Source organism: Betta splendens, chromosome 4 (genome assembly GCF_900634795.4).
Source record: "Betta splendens chromosome 4, fBetSpl5.4, whole genome shotgun sequence".
Classification (NCBI taxonomy): Eukaryota; Metazoa; Chordata; class Actinopteri; order Anabantiformes; family Osphronemidae; genus Betta; species Betta splendens.
The window spans coordinates 18972708-18997171 of NC_040884.2; the positions used below are offsets into that span (position 1 = coordinate 18972708).

The following is a 24464-nucleotide window of genomic DNA, read 5'->3' on the forward strand; positions in this document are numbered from 1 at the left end:
AGCCAATACAACAAGGCTTCAGTTCACTGCTCACCTCTCTTTGGTGTCTCTCAGGGCCTTTGTTGACGTTTGTCAGCCCAGGAGGAATTTGGGAGTTAAAATTCAGATGCAGTCAAACTGTAGACCCAGACAACAACTTTGACTCCCAGACCTAAGCATGAAGGAGGAAAAATGGTAAGAGATAAAAAGTCTTTGACCTTACATGGTAGAGAAATCAATGGAGTGACTTGAATAATGATTAAGCAGTGTTTTCAACAACCAGAAGGCAGTTTTAAAGTTGTACAAGTGAACTTCCTGTCAGTAATTATATGAAAATGTTCCATTAAAGTTCTGTTATAACATTGTTTTGACATATAGCAATACATACATATAAATACCTTGACGGGTCACCCCAGAATTCAAATTATGCTGATTATAAATACTGGATTCATTATACGTAAACCATACGTATGAAAAGAATAAAAGTTAAACTAAAGATATCAACCACTCACTGTGTGCTCACTATTACAGTGGACATACCAAACTTTGCAGGTTTAGAAAAATATGTATAAAAAAGTTAAGAAACAAACTCATAACATGCAATAGGCTAATAGGTAGATATGTACAGCCTAGATGTAAGTTAAATAATTCACAGGTCGATGGAAACAGCTTCTAGCATTTTTATTCATCAAGATGTGTTTAGGAATCTAAAATTGAATCATTGTGCAAGCAGACCTTTCTGTTGTACAGCAAATGTATTTTCAACAGCAAACTCTAAAGGACATGCAGTTGTAGATGGCAGACACGTACCAGACGTACACTGCAGCCCATCCAGTTTGTTTACCAGGTCGAATTCGTGCAGCAATCCGATCAGGGGAAGCTTGTGTTTCCCACCCACAATGCATCATCGCTGGAGCCACAGCGCTGCCATGTTTGTACTCTGGTCGTGGACGGGGATTTTTGCTGCATAGAAGCCTTTGCCTTGGTTGCCTCACGTCTTGTATCGTTGTACTGGTGAAATGCTCAATGCAATCGCCAATCTTACAACGTTAGCCAGAGTCTAAGCTGGACGCACCTTGCACCATGTCAGCCAACGCTCAGGGTGAGTGATGTGAACTACATTTGTCTATACTGCTTAGCTAGCTACGTAGCTAAAATAAGCTAAGCTAAGGGTTAGCTCGGTTCGCAACATTTTACTACAAGGTTGGAGTATACTTAGGACACACAGTAACCTCAGCTAAGTAGAGTTAATTTAGGATAAACATTGTACATTATCAGCGATCATTAGTGGGTAGCATTTTTTGTAGTAAATACAGTTCGTGCATACTACGGTAGCTAGTAGCTTGACAACTAACGTTTAGCAATTAACAAGATACGTTAGCTACACTACATAAACGGAATAATTATCCGATAGCGTTAGCTTAGCGAATGAAGAACACGCCAAATCAAATCGTAACCTGATCTTAATTTGGATTTTTTTAAATCACGAGTTTACATTTTGAGGTTGCACGTTTAGTCAATGAGTTACAAAACGTCATTAACATGTGTGCTAGGTAGCTAGTTAGCTAGTAACGTCACGTACTTATTTTTGCCTTCATCATTGAGCTAAAGTAACGGTGGTGTCTTTTGTACGTTATATAAATGTCGCTTTGTTAAAACGGTGACTGGAATATTGGTTTCACGATATAGGTCTAAAATACGACGTTAGTCACACCATTAGCCACTCCCCAAGTTATCTTGATCCTCACAAATCAATTACTTGGAGTTAAACAAGATACATATGTACTTGTTTTAGATTTTCTGGCCTTGTGATGTAGGTTGTGACTAAACTTTAATCTGTGTGTATAGAAGAGAGCTATTGTACATATGACGCAGTTTCTGTGGGATTTTTAGCCCACGTTTAGATTTGAGTGTACACTCCAAAAGTATTGGAACAGTAAGGCCACTTTCTTTATTTTTTTCTGTAGATTAAAACAACTATGGGGTTGATATCCTAAGAACTATATGAGACACAAATGTAAGAAAGAAAGAATGTTAGAATGTGTAATTTAATTGTTTTTAATGCTCTATGAATTAATCTCTATATTTGAAAAAGTATTTAGGCAGAAAAAGTATCGTTCAAGTATAAGCCTAAATATCAGGATAGTTTTAAAACAGGCTATTTTATAATTGGATAGTAGAACAGATTTTGTTTTGTATTATAACCTTCAAAGTGATTAATTGCCCAATATTATGTAATATAGGGTAAGTACTATTCATATATAGGTAATGCATATCATTGCCTGAGGTAAACCTGTATAGAGTGAAAGTGCTTGTCTCAACACAAACCCTCGTTGAACTCAAGCATTGACCTCTCTGTACAAGACTTGATGATAATATTAACAAATTTAAATCTATTTAGATATTAGCTAAACCAATCGTTTGCTGTTCCTTTAATGTCTTTTATGTTCCTGTGTGTTTTATGCAACTTATAGGGCAATCTCTCAAAATAAACAAAGTTTTTACACTTGGGACAGGATGACTCAAAAATGCTTATTACAACCATCAGGGTAACTAATACATGGCTTAAGAAACACAGAGGTTCATCACTTAGTGTTTGTATTTATTGCAAGCATCAGCAGTGTATTGACTCTCGTATAGCTATTGAGATCACCTTTCACTGTTAAAAAGACAAAAAAATAATTATTTAGTATCCAGTGTACAGTACATGTTTCTCTCCTACACAAATGATAATAGCTGCAGATGGAAGAGAGCTGTCAGATGTAGGTGAGAAGAGCAGGCAGAGCATGGCTGGTAGCAGCAGGGTTACACCTGCATGCTTGGTGTCCCTCACATTACATTCGTGGGTTCAGCGAGGAAAAAAATTACATGGAAACAAATCAAAAAATCTGAAATATTAAATTTATTGACTCTGGTAAATGTGTAAGCAGAAATGCCTTTCTGTTGCAGATTATGACTTTGATGAATATGACAAACCTGGTGCTGAACGCTCACGCAGGAGGAGAGGAGAAGATGATGATCTAGAGAGGTGAATTATTTCTTTATTTCACACATCTACAAGATCACTGGTGAGCTGTAATGCTTGCATACCCAAACATGAGTAAACATGAGTAAAATGGTGTTGCACAATTTTGTAAGAATTAAGTTTATTGCAAATGTATTGTGTGGAGATGTATTGTAGTTTGTGTTAAAATTACAGATTGAACTGTCATGAATACAGTTAATCTCAAAATTTGAAATTTGTTTAAATTTTCTATGTTGACTGAACTAAACGCAGCTTTTTATCTGAAGAAACGGCAGATAAACATAAATCTAAAAAAAAATTCAAAATAATGTATGTAATAATGTGTATGTGCTAATTTGTGTTGAAGTTGATTTATCTGTACAAATATTTCACTATAATTAAGTGTAAAATATGTCTGCAAGTGTAAAATATATTTGCAAAAGAAGATAACCCACTGCACAGCCAGCTTAGTTTATTAACTTGTTTTTGTCTTTAATTCTTAAGTGATTTGGAGGAGGATTTACTTGAGGAAGACTGGCCATCAGGTAAAAAGGTAAGATAAAACAATATTTTCTGTCTATTTCATTTTTTCTTGTTCACTTATTTTTATCCTGAGCAGCAAAATACATTGGCTTTTATCGCTTAGTTTTTTCTGGTTAAAGCAAGGAGAAGAAAATGACATCCAAAACATGTAGTTTGTGTATAGTTAGTGTTTGTATAGAACAATTATAAAAAAGAAGTGAGTAGTGGACTTGTAGCAGGTGGCTCCTCCACATGGGGGACTGTTGATGTGAACCAGGAGGAAGTACTGTGGACAAAAAAGAACTGTGTTGACCTGTCCAGATTGCCTTCACCACATGGGAATTGTGTATCCTCTGGGGTTGGAGGTGGTCCCCTGCCCCCATGCAGTACACTCACATACAAATATCACAGAGTACTATTTTAAAAGAAAACAACATGTTATGCCATCTGATTCTGTTTCAGAATGTCTCAGAAGTGTCAGATGAAGAGCTGAATGATGACCTTCTGCAAAGTGACGATGAAGATGTGAATATCAGGTAAACCAGTCTTCTCCAAGCCATATGCTACACTGTAAAAGGTAAAGGTCCTGCATAGTGAATTTCTCGTAACATACTTAATTTGTGTTTGTTTTATTTTTTTAGTGGTCAGGATGTGAGCCTTAATGCCACATACAGCCTGGACACATCCTATGACCAGCAGGACAACTTGCAGGAAGAAGACTACACAGATGATGTTGTGAACTTGGGTGCAGAGGGTTATGAGGAAGGGTACCAGCAAGAGGGGGAAGAGCAGTACATGGAGGAATACAGCCAGAGCAATGATGCTGGGATGCCTGAAGACCAAGTGGATTACACTGAGGGTGAAGATGGCTGCCAGGATGAAGTGCTAGACATCCAAATCAGTGAGCCAATTGATAGTGAATTTCAAGTGAGTTCTCACAATGGTTTACGCGCATACAAAATCCTGTGGCTGCAAACACTAACAGACACACATTCTTCCACTCCCATTTCTGTCTAACTCTATTGTATCCAAGAGATAACGTCAATTTTCTTGTCTCGCTAAGGGGACAGTCTGGATTGAAAATCCATTGAGGAGAAGGAGATGTAGGTTGGTGTTTTGGGACGGGGGAGGATTAGATTCATTATCACTTCCTGCCAGTTAATTTCTGCATCTTGCTGACAAAGTTTGTGTTGACAGCTTGTTTGGTGTGAGGTAATGCTCTGCTGTCGCCTCCAAATCCCTGTGCCATTGTGACCTTGGGCCTTGTATCTGTGGTGAAGAAAGAATCTGCTTTGTGTTGAGGGGATGTGCTGCCAATCGGCCGAGGTTAAAGTGTGTGTGGGGGTGGGGGCATTATCTCCAGCTTTAGACTGGATCTGATAGAGTCTCATGCAGGTGAAAAGATTATTGACCTTCCTGAGGACACCCCATACAGTTTTCTAATGATTGATGCTGGTTTGCCTTTTATTCGTTTCCCTTCCCTCTTAGTGCAGACTAAGAGGATCAAAGATAAGACTAGATCCATGTGCAAATGTCTGTTATGGCCCATTTACCAAGGTGTGATGGTGTTTGGCACCTGACAGAGATATATTAGCCTGCCTCTTCTCTCCAAACAAAGATAAGATGCTGACCTTCTTACTAATGGTGCACAGCACAAGTAGATGCCTCCTTTGGATTTTGGAAATCATCTGCAGGTTTAGATTTGTATTAAGTGTTTACAAGGACACTAAACTGCCTGGGCCTGACATTTTTCTCACCACAGCATTCAGTGAGTACTATGTGGAACACTTTAAAGGATTAAGCTGTTGTGGTCCCTCTAGGTGGACCGTCCGTCTATGTGGTTTACAGTGTGGGTGTGTGTGTGTGTGTTTTTTTCCGGCATTATTGTGCATCGTTGTTTGGCAGGTTAATGGAGTGCAACACCAAACACCACAGTGTGATCTGGGTCTGACTTTATTTATAAATATTTGTCATGCACATTGGATGTTTGAATTGTGTGCGGCGTGTGGCCACACCTAAACTATTTCTGTTCCTTTTTTGCATTTTCGGAACGCCCAAGGTTTTTATAGGGGATTATAGAAAATTATTACATCAATAGTGGGAAATAAAATTCTGTCATCTCAGAATGTTTACATCTACGCCATGTTTTCTGTTTGGAGTCATGAACAGTGAGGTCAGTGATTTGCGAGTCAGTCAATGATATTTTCACCGTCATTGAAAAGGGAAGCAGTGCTTTTTTCTGTATATCATGTCAAACATTTACATCTCATTGAATTTCAAATGTTGTCAGGAATAGTAATGAAGCCTTGCTCCCACTGTTATGGTAATTTGTGCTGGGGAGGGGGGTTACATGGTTCCCTCAGAAAATCCTCTCCATAACATTTCAATGTTTGCCTTTTATGCATTGTGTAATTTTTGCCTTTGTCTTAAATTTTTAATGTCTCAAGTATAAATCTTTAACTATTTCATTATAGCAAGCTTTTCAGAAAATGTGTTTACCTATACGTTCATTATATAAAATATGGATGTATAATTGTGTGATCGGTCAGTTTATCTGACCTGCGTATTTCAGACGATATATGTTTGCCTTGAATCATATCAGAATTACATGCCAGATAAAAACACAGGCAGTGGGTGAAAAGCAGTCTGTCCTTGCTGATTCATTCATCCACTTGATTTTTTTTAAGGATGATGAATATCAAACCTCATATGACCATCATGTTGATGAACATGGAGTCCATCAGGAGGAGGACCCTGAGGAGCATGTAGGGGGAGAAGGGCAGCATGAAGAGGAGGAACACGCTGCAGAGAGCTCACAAGGCTTCGACACAGAAGAGGTTAGCCAGGACCTTCAATGCAGCTTATTGTTTTTGTTGCTGTACTATGATAAATTATTTTACAATATGATGCCCTGCATAAACTTGACAGAAGTCATAAATCGACAGACATAGAATAAATGTCTGGGAGGTGACTCATTTTGCTTACCGTTCAGGAGGTTTTATCATGAACCTACCTGAATAGGTAGCAAGACATTTCAATTGTAGAAGAAAGAAGTCCAAATGCTGATGATTTAGTGATACAATGACCAAATTAAGTTACCACTGATTTGTAAACTAGATTTATATGGTATATGTACTCTAATTTTTGTACGCAGTTTGAAAATGAAGCTGTTCCTGAAGAAGAAACAAAGGAAGAATCAGATGAGGAGGACGAAGATGATGAAGAGTCTGGACGTATACGGTTCAAGTCAGAGAGAGGAGAAGGCGCAGTTGTGCGGCTGGCTGACGTTGGCAGTAAAAGGAGGAATATTCCTGAAACGCTAGGTTAAAATCTTTGTTTCTTTCCATGCAGTATGTTCCACCTGTATTTTAGCTTAAAGATAACGTAAACAGGAGTTTAAAAAACTGCACCACCAGATTTTTAAAATACTTCCATGCTTTATAGATTATAGATTTATATTTATATTTTATATTTTTATTTTATAGATTAGATTTATAGATTTCTCCCTTTTGTAATGTCGTAAACAACCACTGTCCAATACACCACAGCAATGGCAACCCGCAGATGTAACCCTCCCTACTCCACGAGCCCTGTCTGTATGAACTATATTTTAGAGGCGTGGAGGCAGGGGCTGCGATGGGCTGTGGGAGCATATATTCAGAGAGGGCAGTAACAAATGTCTGGATGGTCTGTCAGCATGAAAATCTACCAACACATTCTTAGGACCTGTTTTCTAAAACCAAAAAGGGATATGAAATTGTAATGTTGAGGTTTTCCAGTGAAGAAATATAAAGAATTGTTTTTTTCTCCCCCCATCTATTATTAGAGCTTTCAGAGAAGGCCAAACAAGATCTGATGCAGTTTGAGGCACAAGAGCAACAGAAGAGACAAAATCGTTTTGGTGGTCGGGGGAGAGGAGGAGGAGGAGGTGGCGGTGGATGGAGTAGCAGAGGAAGAGGAGGTTTTGTAATGTCAGACTTCAGAGGGGGACACAGAGGAAGAATGAATGACCAGAGGTTTCCCCTAATGGGTGTGCAGGTAAACTTATGCAAAGTTAGCACAAAGTAACACATCACTCACTACTCACATTCTCCTCTCAACGAGTAGCTGAAGGGTCCTCAAGAGCATCAGTGGCACAGATAATCTTTCTTGTTTTAGCGATTAGAACGAGGCTGCTTGTCCTTGTACTTGACACGTGTTTTGTTTGCTCCTGTTCCCTCAACGCTTCTTCCTTGGCCTCGTAAGACCTCCAAGGCAGTAGTTGGTAATCCATTCTGCTGCCCTGTATCCATGTTTATAAATTCTTGGATTATAGCAAAACCATTATAAAAAGCAATGGTTAGGAAAATAGTCATTTTAAACATTAAACTTGAATTCAAAGGGGGAGCAATTACGATCCCCGGTGACACATAGAATCTCGTTCAATTGCCAAACAGTCTTCATCGCTTCCTATTGTTCATGATGCTAAAGATGTTATATTTTTTGTTTTTGTTCCTTATTAAAATGAATGAAGTTATGCACTAAAATAGTTTAATGTTATGTAGTGCATAAATAGTAAAATATTGTAAGGCTGCACAACATTTCACTCAAACGTTTTTATTATTTAGCTTGCATTAATTAATGATAATGGCTTGTAAGATTCAGAACACATGAAATGAAAATGGAAAATTTAATGGCAGACGGACGACATGCTAACACCATAAACATTCTGCTGACTGCAGTTAATGAGCTTGTATTTTTTTACAAGATACTGTAGTCATGCCTAACTTCTTGACTAATTTGGTCACTGTCTTGTTTGTTTGTTTGTTTGTTTGTTTGTTTAAATGGATCTACAGGCCAATTATCAAGGAGCTATTTTAAGTATAACTTAACTATATAATTATAGTTTCAACATTTATCATTTTGTTCATTCTACACTAATAAATTCCAAATGTCTTGGCTTTCATTTTCATATTTAAATGGAAACATTCACTGAACTTCTTCAGGTTGCCATATTTAGTTTTACTTTTTCAATGATTTCAGACTCTGGCCACAAAGAAATGTGTTTTGACAGGTTGTTTTGGTTGTCCCTTCTCTCCATTTCCCCATCTCTTTGCAATTAGCAGCAATCATCTCGAATGCCTCCTCCTCATCAGCCTCATCATCAGCAAATGCAGTCCCAGCAGCACCACCTTTCACGTCCAAGAGGGCCACCTCCCTTCCAGGGGCATGGGCGCCCACTATCCCAGCAGCCCCTTCAGCCCCTCATCCCCCCACACATGACTCACCGCTCCCCTCCGCTGCGACCCCAGTTGGAGCCGCCACCACGGATGATGAGCTCCCCACCACCCAACTTTCCACAGCATCACCAGCAGCAGCCTCCACAACCCAAAAATATTCACATTAACCCCCATTTCAGAGGGCCAGCCTCATCCTCTGTGCAAGGTAGGTTAATCCACAATCACTCATACTTGTTATAATACTTGACTTCTATGCTTGCAAATAAAATTGGTGTGTTGTGTGTGTTCACCACTGTGCTCCACAGTTAATTAAATACTATTTATTATCATTGGTCATAATAATAAAATCACAATTGCTAATAGAAAGCCCAGTTGAAGCACAAGATCCCATTTTGTTGGCGGTTTTCCTGAGTTATGTTGTTCTGAAAGGTGTCTGGATTAAAATGTCATTTTATTGTTTGGTTGAATGACAAGTGAATACCTCTCTTGGCCAGTAATAGGTTTATGCTATATTTTCCTCTGGCGTCACCATTTCATTTTGAGATGGGTTTATCTGGCCTGTCTGTCCAGGCCAAGATTGAAATTTTGTTAGCAAATCGTCTGTGTTTGTGAGTGATTTGTATTTTACTGTGTACTAGTTCACATTTATGTGCTTGGGCTTTGCTCCTGAGAAAAATATTATATTTTCAGGCAAATCAGGAATTGTTGGTAATTATGAATAAATGTATGTGTTTATATATATATATGGTGTAATGTTATTTAATTGTTTTTAATATATTTATTTCAGTAAATTATTATTAGTGTTTTCCCATTGTAATAACGCATATTTTCAAGTACGTGCCAGAAATATGAAAATGTAGTTTAATATATCATGTATCTCAAATAATTCTATGTACTTAATATTTCTTTTGACTCTAGTCTGGCCCCAGTTATGTAAAAATGCAAGGCGCATTTGGAGGAGATCAAATTTGCCATGTATGTTTGTGGATTAGGCATTAGCATGAAGATGTCTAATGGTTTCCTACCTATCTACCATCACCACCCTCTCCCTGCCTACTGCCCGTCGCCACCCCCTCCCCCTTCTTTCTTTCTCTCATTGCAGTGCCCTTGATGCCTCCTGTTCAGAGCCAGCCCAGACCTGCTGTGGGTCCTCAGAGGTTCCCAGTGAGTAGCAGCTGTTCCTCTCCATCTCTCTTTTAGCTCATTTTCTTTCCCTCTCCACACGGGTAGAATTCATTTTTGCGAGGGCAATATCATTATGGCAATTAGATTGCCTTCCCTGGCCAAATACTGTTAAAGCGAATGTGTAAACAGTGATATGGGTCTGGCTGCACAACTGGAAATGCGTGATAGGGGCTTTAGGCAGTAGCGTTTTAGAGGATGGGGCTGCAGTGGCGGGACTTAGTTAGCTGCTCTTCATGGATGGGCTGGGGCTCAGACTAGCCAGCTTGGCATATAATGGAATTGTGAAACTAGGATATACTGTCAATTAAAATTCACTTTCCACAAGTTTGTATCCCAAAGGCACGGAAGACCTCTTTCGAACGGTATTTGAATTAATGAAACGTGGTGGTGGCTTGATGGGACTCTGCTGAGCCTCTTGCCTTTTTGAACCATGTATTCTGAAGGTTGAATTTCACGTCAGAGAAAAGGGATCTTAAGTTGGTGATTTCCTCTAAGAAAAGGTCCTTTATTTCACTCACAAAGAACCTATCCAAGAAATGACAGAAATGCCGTTAAAGTAATTACAGTATTGAGAGTAATGTCTTGCCAGCCAGCGTGCCTGAAGTTACTCGTCCTTGTATTAATGATGTGCAGGCATCAGGTGGTGCTGGAACTGACTGACATGTTTCTGGAAAGTGTATTTTATGTGGATTTATGCATATTAATCGTTGGGAAATAGCTGCGTCCAATTGTATTCACATGGATTTACATCCCTGTCGCCACATGAGCCAGGCTTTCACACAGGAGCTGGTCCCGGAAAGAGAATGTGTATTTATCATTTTGTACAACATTCACAGTGTGTAGCAAGTAATTTGCGTTCCTTGAACTCTGTGGAGGTGCCGGATATTGATAGCATGGTAGAAGGGAGCTGTTTGGCTGTTATCACACAGTAGACAGCGAGGTTGGAAGGGCATGCAGACGACTGAGGTGATGAACAGCATAGTGTTGGATTCCTCAGCTGTCAATCACTTTAAGGCTGCGGTTGCCAAGGACACAATTTGAAATGCAGGTGACATACCAGCCGGCAACGTTCCATTTATCAGTGAGCACCTGATTACTCATGATTATCATACATTATCATCCCATCACATTTAATTGTTAAAGGGCCGGGCGTATGGGGGTCATAGCCTCTAGTGTTACTGCATAACATTTTTGCTGGCGGAACTGGTTTTGAAATATTAATCTTTCTCAATAATCAGTTGAAATAATGGCATTCATGAAATGATTATGCCACCAACCACAAATTTAAAAATGTTGTCAGTATGTGCCCGAATTTCTTGTTGTCGCTTATATTTTTGTTTCTACATTTGTGTTCTTTTGATGACAATAATTAGAAGACATAGCCTTAATTTCTATCTTTCTGAATACCGCTGTGCACTGAAAACAAAGAATCTGCATAAAATGTGTCTGTAAGGAGATTATAAAGAAAAAAAGAATCTTATTAAGCTGCAATTTTTAATTTTTTTTATTAAATAGATGACATTTGACCCCACTCCATTACTATTGTCTTGGTTATCTCCTCCCTGCTAAGAGGTGACTGAGCATCAGTTATTCATGGAGTAGCCCGTTTATCAAGGATTAGAAGATGTGAGGATGAGCCGTGTTATTTTAGAGGTATTATATGGACACCAGAGCTCTCATTGTATAAACCTGCCCGTCTGACCTTTTAGAACAGTGCGATGGTGCCCCCGTTGTGATCCCCTGTCTTTCTAAGCCCCTTTGATTAACTTTCTGTTAAGCAAGTTTTGGGGACTTTGGCCTTCTAGCTTTCTAACACCGCTCCTCTCTAAATACCGCCACGCAGCAGTGGAATAAAGATGGATTAAGCCTTGATAGCATCTTAAGTAATTTACAATAGGCTCGGAGGAGGCAAGCAGCCCATTTGTGGAAGTGCCACGTGTTGAATAGCAGGTTAATTTTTCAACAGAGACGGATGTTTAAAAGAATAAAGGAGACGGTTATGAGGCGGATTCGAATTCCAAGCAGGGATTAAAGGGTTGTTATCTAGTTTTCCTTGGAAGATAGATGAGGAGTAGCGTGCATGCAATGATTAGAAAGCTGTCGAACATACGGAGTGGTTGAAACAAAGATGAGGGCACTTATCCCCCCCTGAAATACCTATTCCTTGTTAGAGACAGGCTTTTAGGTTTATCAACAAAGCCCCAAGTAGCATTAATGCAGGTTCTCTCGAATTCATGCTGAAGGCTTTCTTTAATATTGGCATGCATATTGATGTTTACAGCTCAAGATTCTGTGTCTTATTAATGACCCTAGCCTTTCAATTACAACTACTCCCTGCCCAATGCAATGCACTACAGTAAATTCCCTTTTTTGTTTATTTTATTTGTGATTATTGAGTTCCTAGTGTGGCCTATAATTCATGTGTTTCGTGTTTTCGTAGGGCCCGGGAGACTTCCAGCAGCACATGCCTGGTAATTTTGGTCAGCCCCAGCGGCCCCCTCATCTCATGGAGCCTTTTAGGAACCAGCCACCACAAGGACCTCAGGACAGAGAGACACTTTTTATGGGAGGTGCGTCTCACACCAGTGTTTGCAAGGGTTAGAAAATCCTGAGATTCTGTACATCAACTTTGGCGATAGACCTATATGCTATAGAATTATCTTTGTAGTTCTGGTCGCTTTATTGGCAGCAATCCTGTTGAATGCACTCATTTATATATTTGCAGACAGTCTCTGCCTGATATTTAGCAAACTTAGTGTTGTACATATAATTTTAAATGGACAACACAGATATTTTTACCAATTGATCTGAACTTATTAACACATGATGAGAAATTCTTACTATCTGCCTTTGGTTGTCTTAAGTTCATGATCCACCTTTCTAAAGCCCAAACCCGACCCCTACAGACATGAAACACAGTTTAAAGATACTTCCCATTAAATCTGATCTCGAAGCCTGGAAGAATCTCCCAAAAAGAATAGAATAAACTACCTATTAAAGGTGTAGCTTGTAGAGAAGGCTCTAGGTTGTAATTTCTTGCTTTAATAAAATACTGAATTAAGGTAGTAAATACTTAATTTAAAATTTTTGACATTGTAAAACAGACAGTTTCATGTATTTGAAATTAAATCTATAGCAAATGGTAAATATTTCTGAATACTCATTCTACATGAATAAAAACGATAAAATAGAAACTTGGACAGACTTGCTGGTGTATTCAAAATCTTGCTCAAGACAAAAAAGTAACATCTCTCTTGTTTTTCGGTTGTTTGGTCTTCCTTCCATGGGCATAGATCGCACAGAGTCAACACGGTTTCCAGGGCAGCACATGTTTGATCACCAGGGCCCCAACCCTCTGATGAACAGCAGCAACAACATCCACCAGCAGCAACAGCTGCCTGGTCAGGGCCACATGGGCTTTGGCCCACCTGGACCAGCCTTCAGCCAGCCGAGCCAGGGCCCGCTAGGACTGTTTCCGCGAGAACCCCCAAGACCCAACCTCCCTCCTCACCAAGGTCACCAGGGGATGGCCGGCTTGAATCAACAAGGTGGCCCCCCTAACCAGCCCAGGCCTTTCATGGGCCCCCGTCAGCCGTTTGGCCAACAGGGAAACCTTTTCCCCCCTCCACAAGTTCAGTTTGGGATGCAGGTACGGCTAAGAGTAAGTGAATTTTCTAACCAGTAGATAGAAAGTGGGCCTGCATTTGTGTCGATATGCAACATCTGTTTTTAGATGCTGTTGTGATTTCTAGGGTTATTTTAGAAAATGGTTCTGTGCATGTTCACGGCTACTTCACAGCTGTCATGACATGCTTTTTTTAACATGCATGTGTGTAGTTTTGTAAATGTCTGTGGCTGATTATGCTACTGGACACACAAATATACAAGACTGGTTATTATTTTTGCTGCTATTGAACTGTTTATGGACAGACTAGTCTGTTTAGCTGCTCAGCATCATAGCAAGAGCTCCCTCTAGTGAGTGAACCTCTGTTGTAGTAGCACTATGTTCATGTATTCTACTGTTGACAGTATCAGTAGGATCAGGCCTGATAACATTAATGTTTTTCACTTTTTTGCAAAAAGCGATATGTTACACAAGACTTTAAATAATACTGTAGTTAATCTTTGTTTTCTGCTATTTTAGAATTTAATGCCCGGCCCCCCTATGTCCCACAATCCATTGCCATCCCATCAGCCTATGCACCAGCACCAGCAACAGCAGCAGCAGCAGCAGCAGCAGCACCACCACCACCACCATCACCATAGGCAGGAGTTGCCCCATCATCATAATCAGCAGCAACTAAATTTCAATGAGCCTCGACCCATGATGCACCATGGTGAAAATCCCTTCCATCAACAACAGGCACACGGCAGCCCCAGGCATATGACTCCCCATTCTCAGAAACCCCAACAGCTCAGCATGTCCAACCGGCAGAGGATGGTGAGCCATTAACAAATTAATTTTGTCCTCATTAATAACACGTGGTTAAAGGGTCTGTGTATATTATTGCTGTGTGGTCTAATTACTCTACATCAGCATCCCTTCTTTATAATTGAAACACAGCATGGGGGTAAAGCTGAACATATATTAACACCAGGCCAATTGTAAACCCAAGTCAACATGTACATTGTCCCCTGTCTTTAGAACACACCTGTCTCTAAGCAAATGCAGCAGCGCAACAGCAACTTGAGGGAGCTCCCTGTAGCACCTGGCAACGCAAGCATGAACAGTGCCCGCCCCGCCGCCACCCCCACCTCCCCATCCACCAACGTCAGGCCTGTTGCCAGGACAACACAGGGGGTGCGTCCTAGGCAGAACATGCAGCCGATTCTTGACAGTGGTAGAGGACGAGGCCAAGTTGCTGCCAGCCCTCAGTTGCAGCCTGGGGGAACAAGCAGGACAGTGGTTCATAAGGAAAACCCAAGTACAGCACCACAGGTTAGCAATTAAACAAACAGAATAAAAGAATGGGTCGTGTGTGCGTGCGCGTGTGTGTGTGCGTGTGTGTGTGCGCGCACGATTTAACTTTTCTGGGCTTCATACTTAAATGTAATCAATGACTTGTGACTCCTTTTCCAACAAATGCAGAGAAGTGTTGATGTTTAAAGCATATGTTTTGTGTCACAGGACCCCGATGAGGATGAGGAGACTCGGCAGTATCGTCTGAAGCTTGAGGAGCAGAAGCGTCTGAGGGAGGAGATCCTGAAAAGGAAGGAGTTGCGGCGGCAAATGCAGGCTGGCGTCAGGAAGCAGGAGCTGCTGTTAAGACTTAATTCCCACACTCCCAGCCAGAACCCAGCTCCTGCGCAGGCTCAGCCTGTACAACAAAATCTGCAAATGCCACACCCTCTTCAACAGCAACCACCACCACAACAGCAGCAAGCAGAACAAACGCAGCAGCAGAATTTACATCCACAGCGGCAGTTTCCTCAGAGAATACAACAATCATTAAACCAGTCATTAAAGAATCCAAATCAAGGTGCCCCGATTCCTCCCAGTGGTGATGCTCAGACTCCTACACTGCGTCAAAATGTCAAGTCACGCCTGCAAATGGTCAAATCTAACAACCAGCAGCAAATGACCCCAGGTCCTGGTCAAGACCTGCAACTGAATCAGCCCCAACAAAATCAGCAGCATCTGCAACAGCCACAACAGCAGCTACAGGGAAGGAACAGTGCTCTGCAGAACATAAACAGACCTGGCCCTCCACTCCTGTCCAGTCCAAAGACCGTACCTATGGGCCCTGCTCAGGCTCAAGCTCAGTTTCATAATCAAGGACCCAAACCTGGAGCTAAAAGAACTGTTATGCAGCGGACCAGGAATCTTGGTGCTGAAGGCCAGCAGGTGCCACAGAAAGTCAGGGTGGTCAAACTTTCAGGATCGGTGAGCACATTATGCAATTTTTACCTAAGAACTTCTCTTGTGTTCTGTTCTGACATTTACGTGAGCGTCTTCAGCTGATTTTTACTCACTAGGGAAACAAGGTAGTTTTGAAATTAAATAGTTTTAAATGTCACCAATTGCCCTTAAACTACCTATTTTGTAGTCTAAAGATATATAACCTATAGGAATGACAGAGTGATGTCTGTGTCTTTTTGGCAAAATTGATCTGTTAAGTGTTTCCTTTCTTAAGGTTTGGCCACTGGTATTTAAGCCACAAAGTCTTTACGCACATGTTACCTTTAGAATACAGAAAGGCTGTAGACATTAAGGAGAACAGTATGACATTTATCTGTAGAGTTGCAGACATCTCATGACTGCTCCTAAAGGTTGATATCCTCGTTTAAGGGCAGTGGGGTATTCTTTTAAAGATGAATGACTTGAAGAGGGTAAAACAAGAATGACACTAACGCCAGCAAAGTCCAGATTTACCAGTGCCGGCTTTTTTATACCCACTTGATAAGTTACTGCTGTGGCCCTAATTACATATTAATCTTTATTGAAAAACCACAAAGGCTTGCATGTTAAACATTCATACTTGTCATTGATAAGACACGTTGGTGGGATGTGAGTATTTGAAATAAGCTGCTTTCCAACTCCAGAGGATCAAGCTGCGCAGCCAAAATCGCAAGCCTGTCGGAGATGAAGATAACTGCATGTCAGTGCGTTAATGGAAACCTGTGCAGAGCTATCTGATGTAACTCATCTTTAAGGGGAAAAAAAGGAATTGGGATGGGAGGTGGCGAAAGAGAGATGGCAACAGAAAGATGGGCCTGTAGCTGTGGTGAAAAGAAGATTCTCTAGATGCTCCCTCTTCCACATTGTTCTGCTGTCATCAGTGGGAGCTTGACAATGTTATCTTGTTTTTTTTCTTGCTCTCTCTCTTCCTTTCTGTCATCCTTCAGTTGCTTTTTTCCATCAACTCATCTCTCAGGTGTGAGGCAACAAAAGAATGCCAATCCAAGATCCTTGTAATTAATCTTACTTGGTTGAAAGGGGGGGGCATAATACCTGTGTAAGAAAGTTGCCACTTTTGAGGATTTGGATTTGTATGGCTTAGGCACACAGATAAGAGGCAAATTATATTTTCATCAGGGATAATACAAAGCAGCGCAAGACACAAAAGCTGGGGAGGAGGGGGATGGAGTACACATCGAGCTGCTGTCGTTCCAGTGTAATGCAGCTTAGCATTTGATGGGTGCAATCAGGAGCTGTGATTTCTATAGGAGGGATTAATCCATTTACTCTCAACTGGGGACAGGTCAGAGATATCGCCTCTTTTCTTCCCGGTATTGATCTGTCACATCTCTCTGAAGAGATGGGGAAGAGACGACCTTCAATTCCTCCCTGCGTGTCAACAGAGTTGAGGTGTGACTTTATTGGATAATAAGACCATCACCTTGCTGGGTTGATCTTTATTCCCCACAGCCTGTGTGATAGGAATCAGGCTCCAGTGCTGGCACATTTCCACTTTGCCTTTTAGTTAAGGTCCTGCATTTCCAGAAATCTGCTGCTTTGCCTTAATGCAAAGACACACTGATGCTGGCAAACTCTACTGTTCAGTTTAGTTATTAAACTATTTATCACCCTCATTTAGAGTGGGAAGATGGCTGAGACCACCGGCAGCCCAGTCCAGCAACAAGGTACCTGTCCAATAACACCGCTCATCCAGGGAATTCAGAGGAAGGTTACCATGACGAACCAGTCGCCGCAGGGACCAGGCGGAACGCTGCATGCCGGCCGAGGGGGCCTGGGAAACACACACCAAAACAGGGTACGCCCTAAATCACTGCTCCACGTGCTCTGTGCCATGGACAACAGGAACAACTTAACCTTAAATAGAGATAATACCTGCCCTGACTGTGGGTAATGGCAGGTTACATAAAGTAGCCAAAATGTGTTCTGTAAAGTTATCCTATGCCGCTGGCACTAACCTGGTATTCAGCAGAAACACCAGTGGTGATAAGACAGGACAGTATGCCAGGTGCAGGAGTATTGACAAGTTGAAAGCAGTGTAACATAGGAGGCTACACAAGGTCCCCTGGCCTTGCTGCACGCCTGTCACCACCAGGCTGCTGTCACAGTTAGCATACTCACTGATGCTGACAGGGTAAGGCAGCCACCATGAAGCTTGCATGGCTCTTCCTTCTTTACGCTCCCACCCCCCCACCCCCATTCCACACACTCGTTGTCTCTACCTTTTCTCCTTCCTCTCTCTCTCTCTCTCTCTCTCTCTCTCTCTCTCTCTCTCTCTCTCTCTACTTACCTCCCTCTGCAGCTAAAGAAACATGCCCCTCACTCTTGGGCTCATATGAAGATGTGTCATCCTTTGACATCAACGTTCTATGTGGAAATATGATAAGTCAATCACATGAAAGCATGCCATGACATGCAAGAGGAAAATGTATATCAATAGCAAAAAATTTGTCATTCAAGTAAAACTATGACGTTCCTCTTCATCTAGCTGAATTCGGCATTAGAACACACGAGTGCATTTTTTGTGCAGAAATTAGTTTTTTTCCCTCATGGGCAATTTTCTCATACTTGGCGTCGGTGCAGGTCGTTGTGTCGGGCCGGGGTCGAGGTAGAGGGGGCAATCAGATGGGTCGAGGGCGTCCAATGCCCACCAGGCAGAGCCAAAGGAGTGCAGAGAGCGGACGCTGCACTGTGTCCATAGAGGGGCTCTCCTCGTCCACATCCGAGGTCCAGCTGCAGAACCTTCTCCGGTCCATCGGCCCAATAGAGGTTGGTACCATGTGTCTGAAACTTAATGCCTAAATTTGCAGTTTTATCCATAGTGTGAACCCTAACTAAATTTCTAAAATTAAAATTTAAACTACCTAGTGCACATGTGTGATTTTCTAGCATAAGTTGTATTTTTCACGATATAAAACCTTGCGGTTCTTATTGTGAGCCCATAGCGCCCTCTGTTGGTGTGAATATGTAGGTAGTGAATGAATTAATCAGTTTCCCTATACCACCCTCACTCCCTCTTGTGGATGAGAGAAGCATCTTGTTTAAATCTTTAATTTTCCCATTTCTGTGCATTGCAGATGTTTAAAATGATGCCGCAGCAGAGGAAGGCCATTGCCAAATTTTCCAGTCCCCAGCACGCAGCAAGTTTTCAGATGAGCTTCCACAGGTAATAAATAGTCCCTCACTACTTTGTTTTATTGTCCATGAACATGCCTTGACATTTAGTTTCTGTAAAAACTCGACAAGTCTCAAAACAATCGTTTGTTATCTGTGCCCTCTGAGAACGTGTTTCAACTATTAACACTTATCACACAGGCACATGATTGATTTATCCCACATTGATGTGTCACTCATTGATGGATGAGGAGTTCGCTAGAACCAGGGAGTACGTTTGCAAGACGATCTTCTCATGTGGGAGCATCTCATGCACATCTCCAGTTTGGCAAAAGTGCATTTCTTCGTGCCCTTTGGGGTGAAGGAGCATCATTCGCAATCAGCTTCTCCGCGCAGACGCATCATTTGCCTCCCAACGCGGTGGAAGCGTGAACGTAAAGACACATGAAGCCTGTGTGGAACTGTTTCCTGTTGTAAAAAGCCACTGCAGAGACACTGGACGGTTACCTGATGTAGGTTAACGACTTGTACAGCTTAGGTGCACACTTGAGTAGAGTATCTCACGAGGTAATGGTTGCTCCCCTTATCAGTACGATTCATATTATCAAAGCTAAAAAAAGCACTCGAAGGTTGTAATCGCAATGTGACCACTTCAGCTTCTTATTTAAAACTATCTGCGGACTCGGTGTTTGACTTGTAGCAGAGCGTGAAGGCCCCTTTTTCTCAGCAGTGTTTCTCCTTCGCTGTAGATGGCAGCATTTCATCACTGTTGGTGCTTCTATGTAACCCAGGCTTTCAGGTAGAAATCACTCTCCCAGCTGTGTTTGGGTGAATGGCACGGCCTGGTGGAGAACTTGCACATAGGCACAGAGGTGGCTGAATAAGCACTATTCAGCAGACATTGTGGTGGCTAGAAACAAACTAGTGCACAACATAACAGGTAACGTTTTCGGCGTCGTGTTGATTATTTTGTAATTTAAGTTTCTGTCCCCGTTTTCAGTGTTCACCTCGCTCCTTTGAGTTCTATTTGGTCGTTTGCCCATACTCGTTAAATGATAGTGGATGTTTTAATTGTTTACCTGAACACAGTTAGGAAATATTTTAGTTGTATATTTGATTATGGTGGAGTTTTCTAATCTGTGCCCGCTTGTGCTTTAAGAGACAGCGTATGTACATTTTTTTTAGTATTGCAAGTGAATTATCTCCTTATTGAAATTTAGGTGTTTTTCGTCTTCCGTAGATCATAGATTATCACAGGTTGTACACATTTTTAATACATTTTTGAGCTTTTCTCTTTCCGGAATACCTGGTCCGAACTTCTGTGTGCTGATAATTTGGTATCTTATCACTACACTGTATAGTGGAGGTAAAATAGTTCTTTGTAGATGCCTGATGTAAGAAGCTAAAAGATGAAGGATAATACTTGAACCTGTTATTTTAGATGTGCTTCTTCCTCCGTATGGTACTAATGGATCTCCAGCCTATTGTACACTCACTGGGGTTTGATTTGGTTTTCTGAGCATCCATTTGTTTTGGAGAACACTGCCACATCATTGAAAACTAGTGCAACTTCGTGTCTGGCTGCAGTTTGATTTTAGACATTATTAAATTTGAAACTTTTTCCATAATCCTATGATTTATTTTTTTGTAGCGATACACTTCGTCAATTGAGTTTAAAGTAAAAAACGGAATCGTCTGAATCAGTGAATCAATGATTTATGTTAATCCTACTTCACTATTCCTCGAAATGTGACACAACACGGTGAGGGGGCAACCATTATCTGCACAGTGATCAAGTACATACGTAGGCCAGACATGTAACGTTTGTTCTCTTATAATTCTTTGGTTAGTCTTTACTCATGTTGTATGAAGCTAAACATTTTTATATGTAAGGATATGCTGACGTTGCCAGACATGAATAATTTTACCAGTGTTTTGAAAATGGATTTCAAAAATGACTGGACCACATTTCTGTTTATAAGGTATTTGACGAAAAGTTTACAGAAAAAAAGTAAAATAAAAACATGGCCAATATACCGTGAACATGCAGGTATGTGAAGCCGGTTGAACTTTAGTCCAAAGATGTGTGGTTGTGTGTGGTGTCCATGCTTCTGGTGCCTTATCAGATGGAGTGTCTTTCTAACCTGTGCTGCATTTGTACATTTATTAATATTTAACATTGCACTACATATAATATAGAATTTAAAAACTTATTTGAACCACTCATGAATATTTATTCTTATTTGGGAGTTCATACATAGTAGAAATAACTTTACAATAAGTTCTGCCACATCAAGTTAAAGGGGAATGCCACTGAATTTTGTTGCCGAAATCAATTGTAGAAAAGCAAATTGAACTGTGATGTCATACTGATTCACACATGGGTTGGTAATTATAAGAACACAAACAACGCTCAATGATTACAATGTTGAAGTTCAGGTTTTTACTTTTATTTCTGTCTAAAACAAACCTTTGATTTTGCATCTGGGTGACATCACAGGTTACCTTTGAAGAAATACTGCATCATGTTCAAAAAATTCAATGCATGTCGATCTAAATCCTAAATTTAGTGGTGTTTCCCTAAAATACAATGCAGCCCAGTATTTTAAAATGTACCACACTTACACAGCTCTTGCCAATAGAAATCAGTGGATTCTCAGCTTCTAGTTAAGACAAACGAGGTGTCTGAAAATGTTGAAACTCCTGAACTTCCCAATTAGTTTTTGTAAAACTTGAGGTTGTGTGGTTTCCAGTTGTTTGTATGTTGTACATCTGTGCTTTACTGACTCCTTTGTTTTATTCCTTTGGTTTTGAGTTGAATTGTTGTTGAGGTTTTGTTGTTTTCCATGTTGTGGGTTTAAACTTGCCTTGTTCTTTTAGTGCTGTGGTAAATCCTGTGGATTTGAAAACGTATTGGCAATGCCAGACAGTGATATTGTTATAAGACACCTGGTCTTGTACTAAGACAACAGATTCACATTGAATCTATTTGTACCTTTTAATCATAAGGCGTATTTCTAATATGTACCTTGAACTTTTAGATACGATGACTTATTTCTCAGGAGTAATTTTCATGAGAAATACATGGTGCTGATTTATGACTCTTTTCACAGTAGTAGGATCTTTAACACCATCATATGTTAATATTAGGGTGATAAGATCATGGAGTCATTTGCCAAATGTCCATCAGACTGTTTTTTGCTTGCTTATGAGACTTTTTTTTCTGGCCAGTAACTAAACTCTAGCCTTGGGTACTACACCGCACACTGCCCGATGTGGGTTCTACTCCAAACTAACCTTTTAAATGTTTTCCTGACAGGTCCCTTTGGTGAACCACTATAATGATAGTGATGGGCTGTAGCAGAAATAATAATGAATTTCTTTTTTTTTTTCAGGGCACTTCTGCTTGAACGCAACAGAATCAGAGGCGGTCATCAGTGGTGTCAACCTCAAACGCAAACCTAAACAACCAAACCAGGAGTTTTGCATCTTTTTAAAACCCGGCTTAACAAACTCAGCATTTTAGATGTTTCTAGATATTGCTTTGCCTGAAGCAGCTGTCACTTAATTTAAACGCTTATGGAAATTAATTTGAGTTGGGCCGTTAGTTAATACGCCACAGTTTTACCAGTTTATTTCTCTTGTGTAATCAGCTTTGCCAACTGCTACTATGTATCTGCTGCATGTTGATGCAGCTCCAGCTACCAGACTTTCAAAAGTGCTGCTGTTTGCTTTAAGTAGCGGTTGCACCTTTTTAAAGTTGTCTTCATTTTATCACCAGAGGATTTTTTTTGTATCAGCAAAAGTGTTGTTAAATTACCAACGTTTCCTTTTTTGGAGTTTTACATTATTCATGCTTATCCCAAGTGTAGCGTGTGTGACTCTAAATGGGAAGTAATGATTACACGAGAGAGAGAAACTGGTGGAGCAACAAAAATGCACAGCTGCTGGACTGGTCTCACTGGGCTGTTTGAGGTTGAAGCTGCACCAATGTTTTATTTCGGAAGGGTACAGTTGAAAATGCTTTTGTATGTAAACCCATCCCAGGTGTTACGTGGGTGGTTAACAGTTTTCTTTCAGCAGGGGGAGGAGCCATTTAGGAGCCTCATCTCTGACTGCTTCTCCCACCTAACGAACTAACAACCCTTACAGCCGCCCAGCCTGCAGCCTAGGACAGAAGACTTAACTTGAACTTGCCTCCCTCACTCAGTAGGTGTTGCCGCCTCAGGATTTTGGCCCCTCTCTGCCGTCCTGCCTCTTCTATCACACATAACTATTGCTGGTCTTGTCCTCGTTGCTGCCATTGTTGAATCAACCTAAGACTTCTGTATGGAGCAGGGTGGCCTACCTGGATTACCATTGTTTGTTAACCCTTTGGATGGAGGTTTCCATGTCTGTGACGGCAGCCGGGGTCACAGAGCAGACACAATACTCTAAAGTCGTTTTATGGCTTTCACTGCACCAAAGTTCATCCCAGCTTTTTGACATTTTTGGTTGGATGTCGGATCAGAGACGCTGCAGTAGTTTGCTCATCCCGAACGCTGCACCAAACTGAGTGACAATCCGAACTATTGGGTTTTGACTGACACTGCTGATAAAGCATATGCCGTGTCTGCAGTCTTCACTCTGATGAGTCATATGAAGTATTCATGTTTTGGATTGGAATACTCTGACATCATTGTAAAAGTACTTGTGATACTGTAAACTTTATATGTGTGAAATGGAAACGCTTGGTTTAACAAGTGTTAAACTTGAAACCAGAAACAAATGTAAAATAAACTTTTTTTATGCAAAGCAGCACTGACTTTGTGTTTGTTTTATAGACCTTGACGTCTCCGTTGCTTCTGAGTAAAACCTTTGTTTAGACTGGAGTGGATGTCATCTAATTCACATCCTTTAAACACCCTTCAAAATAAAGTACACTTGCAACATTTCTGCTTTTTTCAAAAAACAGTGATGCTGCAAACATACTTTGTTCTGAATAAAACAGTGGTTGTGCTCAAGTCTAGAAAACAGGAGTAAAAGCTGTGTTTTGTTCTTACAAACAACATTGATCATCTGGTAGACTTCAAAACACGGATCTGAAGGATTTTTATCCTAAAACCAAAAACTCTAGCAGACAGTTTTGTAGATCCAGTCACCTAATGCATTTCCCAAAATACTGCACATTAATCAGTTGATCTATTTTGGTAAGTATAAGACCATGTTCACCCCTTTAGACTGGTAACCAGTATTAGAGACTGGTGACCAGCTGTCAGCCACTCTTTTTTACTTGTAGCTGTGCTCTTTCATAATATTGTCTTCAATAAGTATGAATTATGTTCATGTTTTCTTTCCTTTGCAGCTGACCACATGCATATTAAACACCGGTTGCTCCCACAGAGGAGTAAAAGCGGAACTTGCCACAAAACGGGGAATTTTGTTTTCCAGAATGCCAGACTGTTCATGTTTGCAAAAGCCAACATTTGTAAAAGCCGTTGTTGATCTCCAGCAGACTGTGGGCCCCCGGGGGATTAGAGGCAGC

The 24464-nt window shown here is 40.8% G+C and overlaps 1 protein-coding gene across 3 annotated transcripts; it reads left to right on the forward strand.

Annotated features, from left to right (window-relative positions):
* The first annotated feature begins 869 nt into the window (after positions 1-869).
* On the forward strand, positions 870-23737 carry rbm33a (RNA binding motif protein 33a). 3 transcript variants are annotated; one of them, XM_029146757.3, is made up of 19 exons: positions 870-1081; positions 2929-3007; positions 3488-3536; positions 3968-4041; positions 4147-4432; positions 6193-6342; positions 6660-6828; positions 7332-7543; positions 8608-8929; positions 9827-9888; positions 12350-12479; positions 13203-13570; positions 14054-14350; positions 14555-14848; positions 15038-15793; positions 17448-17624; positions 18410-18595; positions 18904-18992; positions 19142-23737. In XM_029146757.3, exons 1-19 carry the CDS (start codon positions 1063-1065, stop codon positions 19188-19190), a joined length of 3768 nt encoding a protein of 1255 aa, XP_029002590.1. In that variant the 5' UTR covers positions 870-1062; the 3' UTR covers positions 19191-23737. The 3 variants fall into 3 exon arrangements, with proteins under 3 accessions (XP_029002590.1, XP_029002592.1, XP_029002591.1); XM_029146759.3 differs by having other exon boundaries at positions 13203-13558; XM_029146758.3 differs by having other exon boundaries at positions 871-1081; positions 8611-8929.
* Positions 23738-24464: the final 727 nt, after the last annotated feature.

Bases quoted from the DNA above. Each gene is read 5' to 3' on its own strand.
- rbm33a (XM_029146757.3), top strand. The intron at 8,930-9,826 runs GTAGGTTAATCC...CTCTCATTGCAG, and splicing joins AGCCTCATCCTCTGTGCAAG to TGCCCTTGATGCCTCCTGTT. The intron at 15,794-17,447 runs GTGAGCACATTA...ACCCTCATTTAG, and splicing joins TGGTCAAACTTTCAGGATCG to AGTGGGAAGATGGCTGAGAC.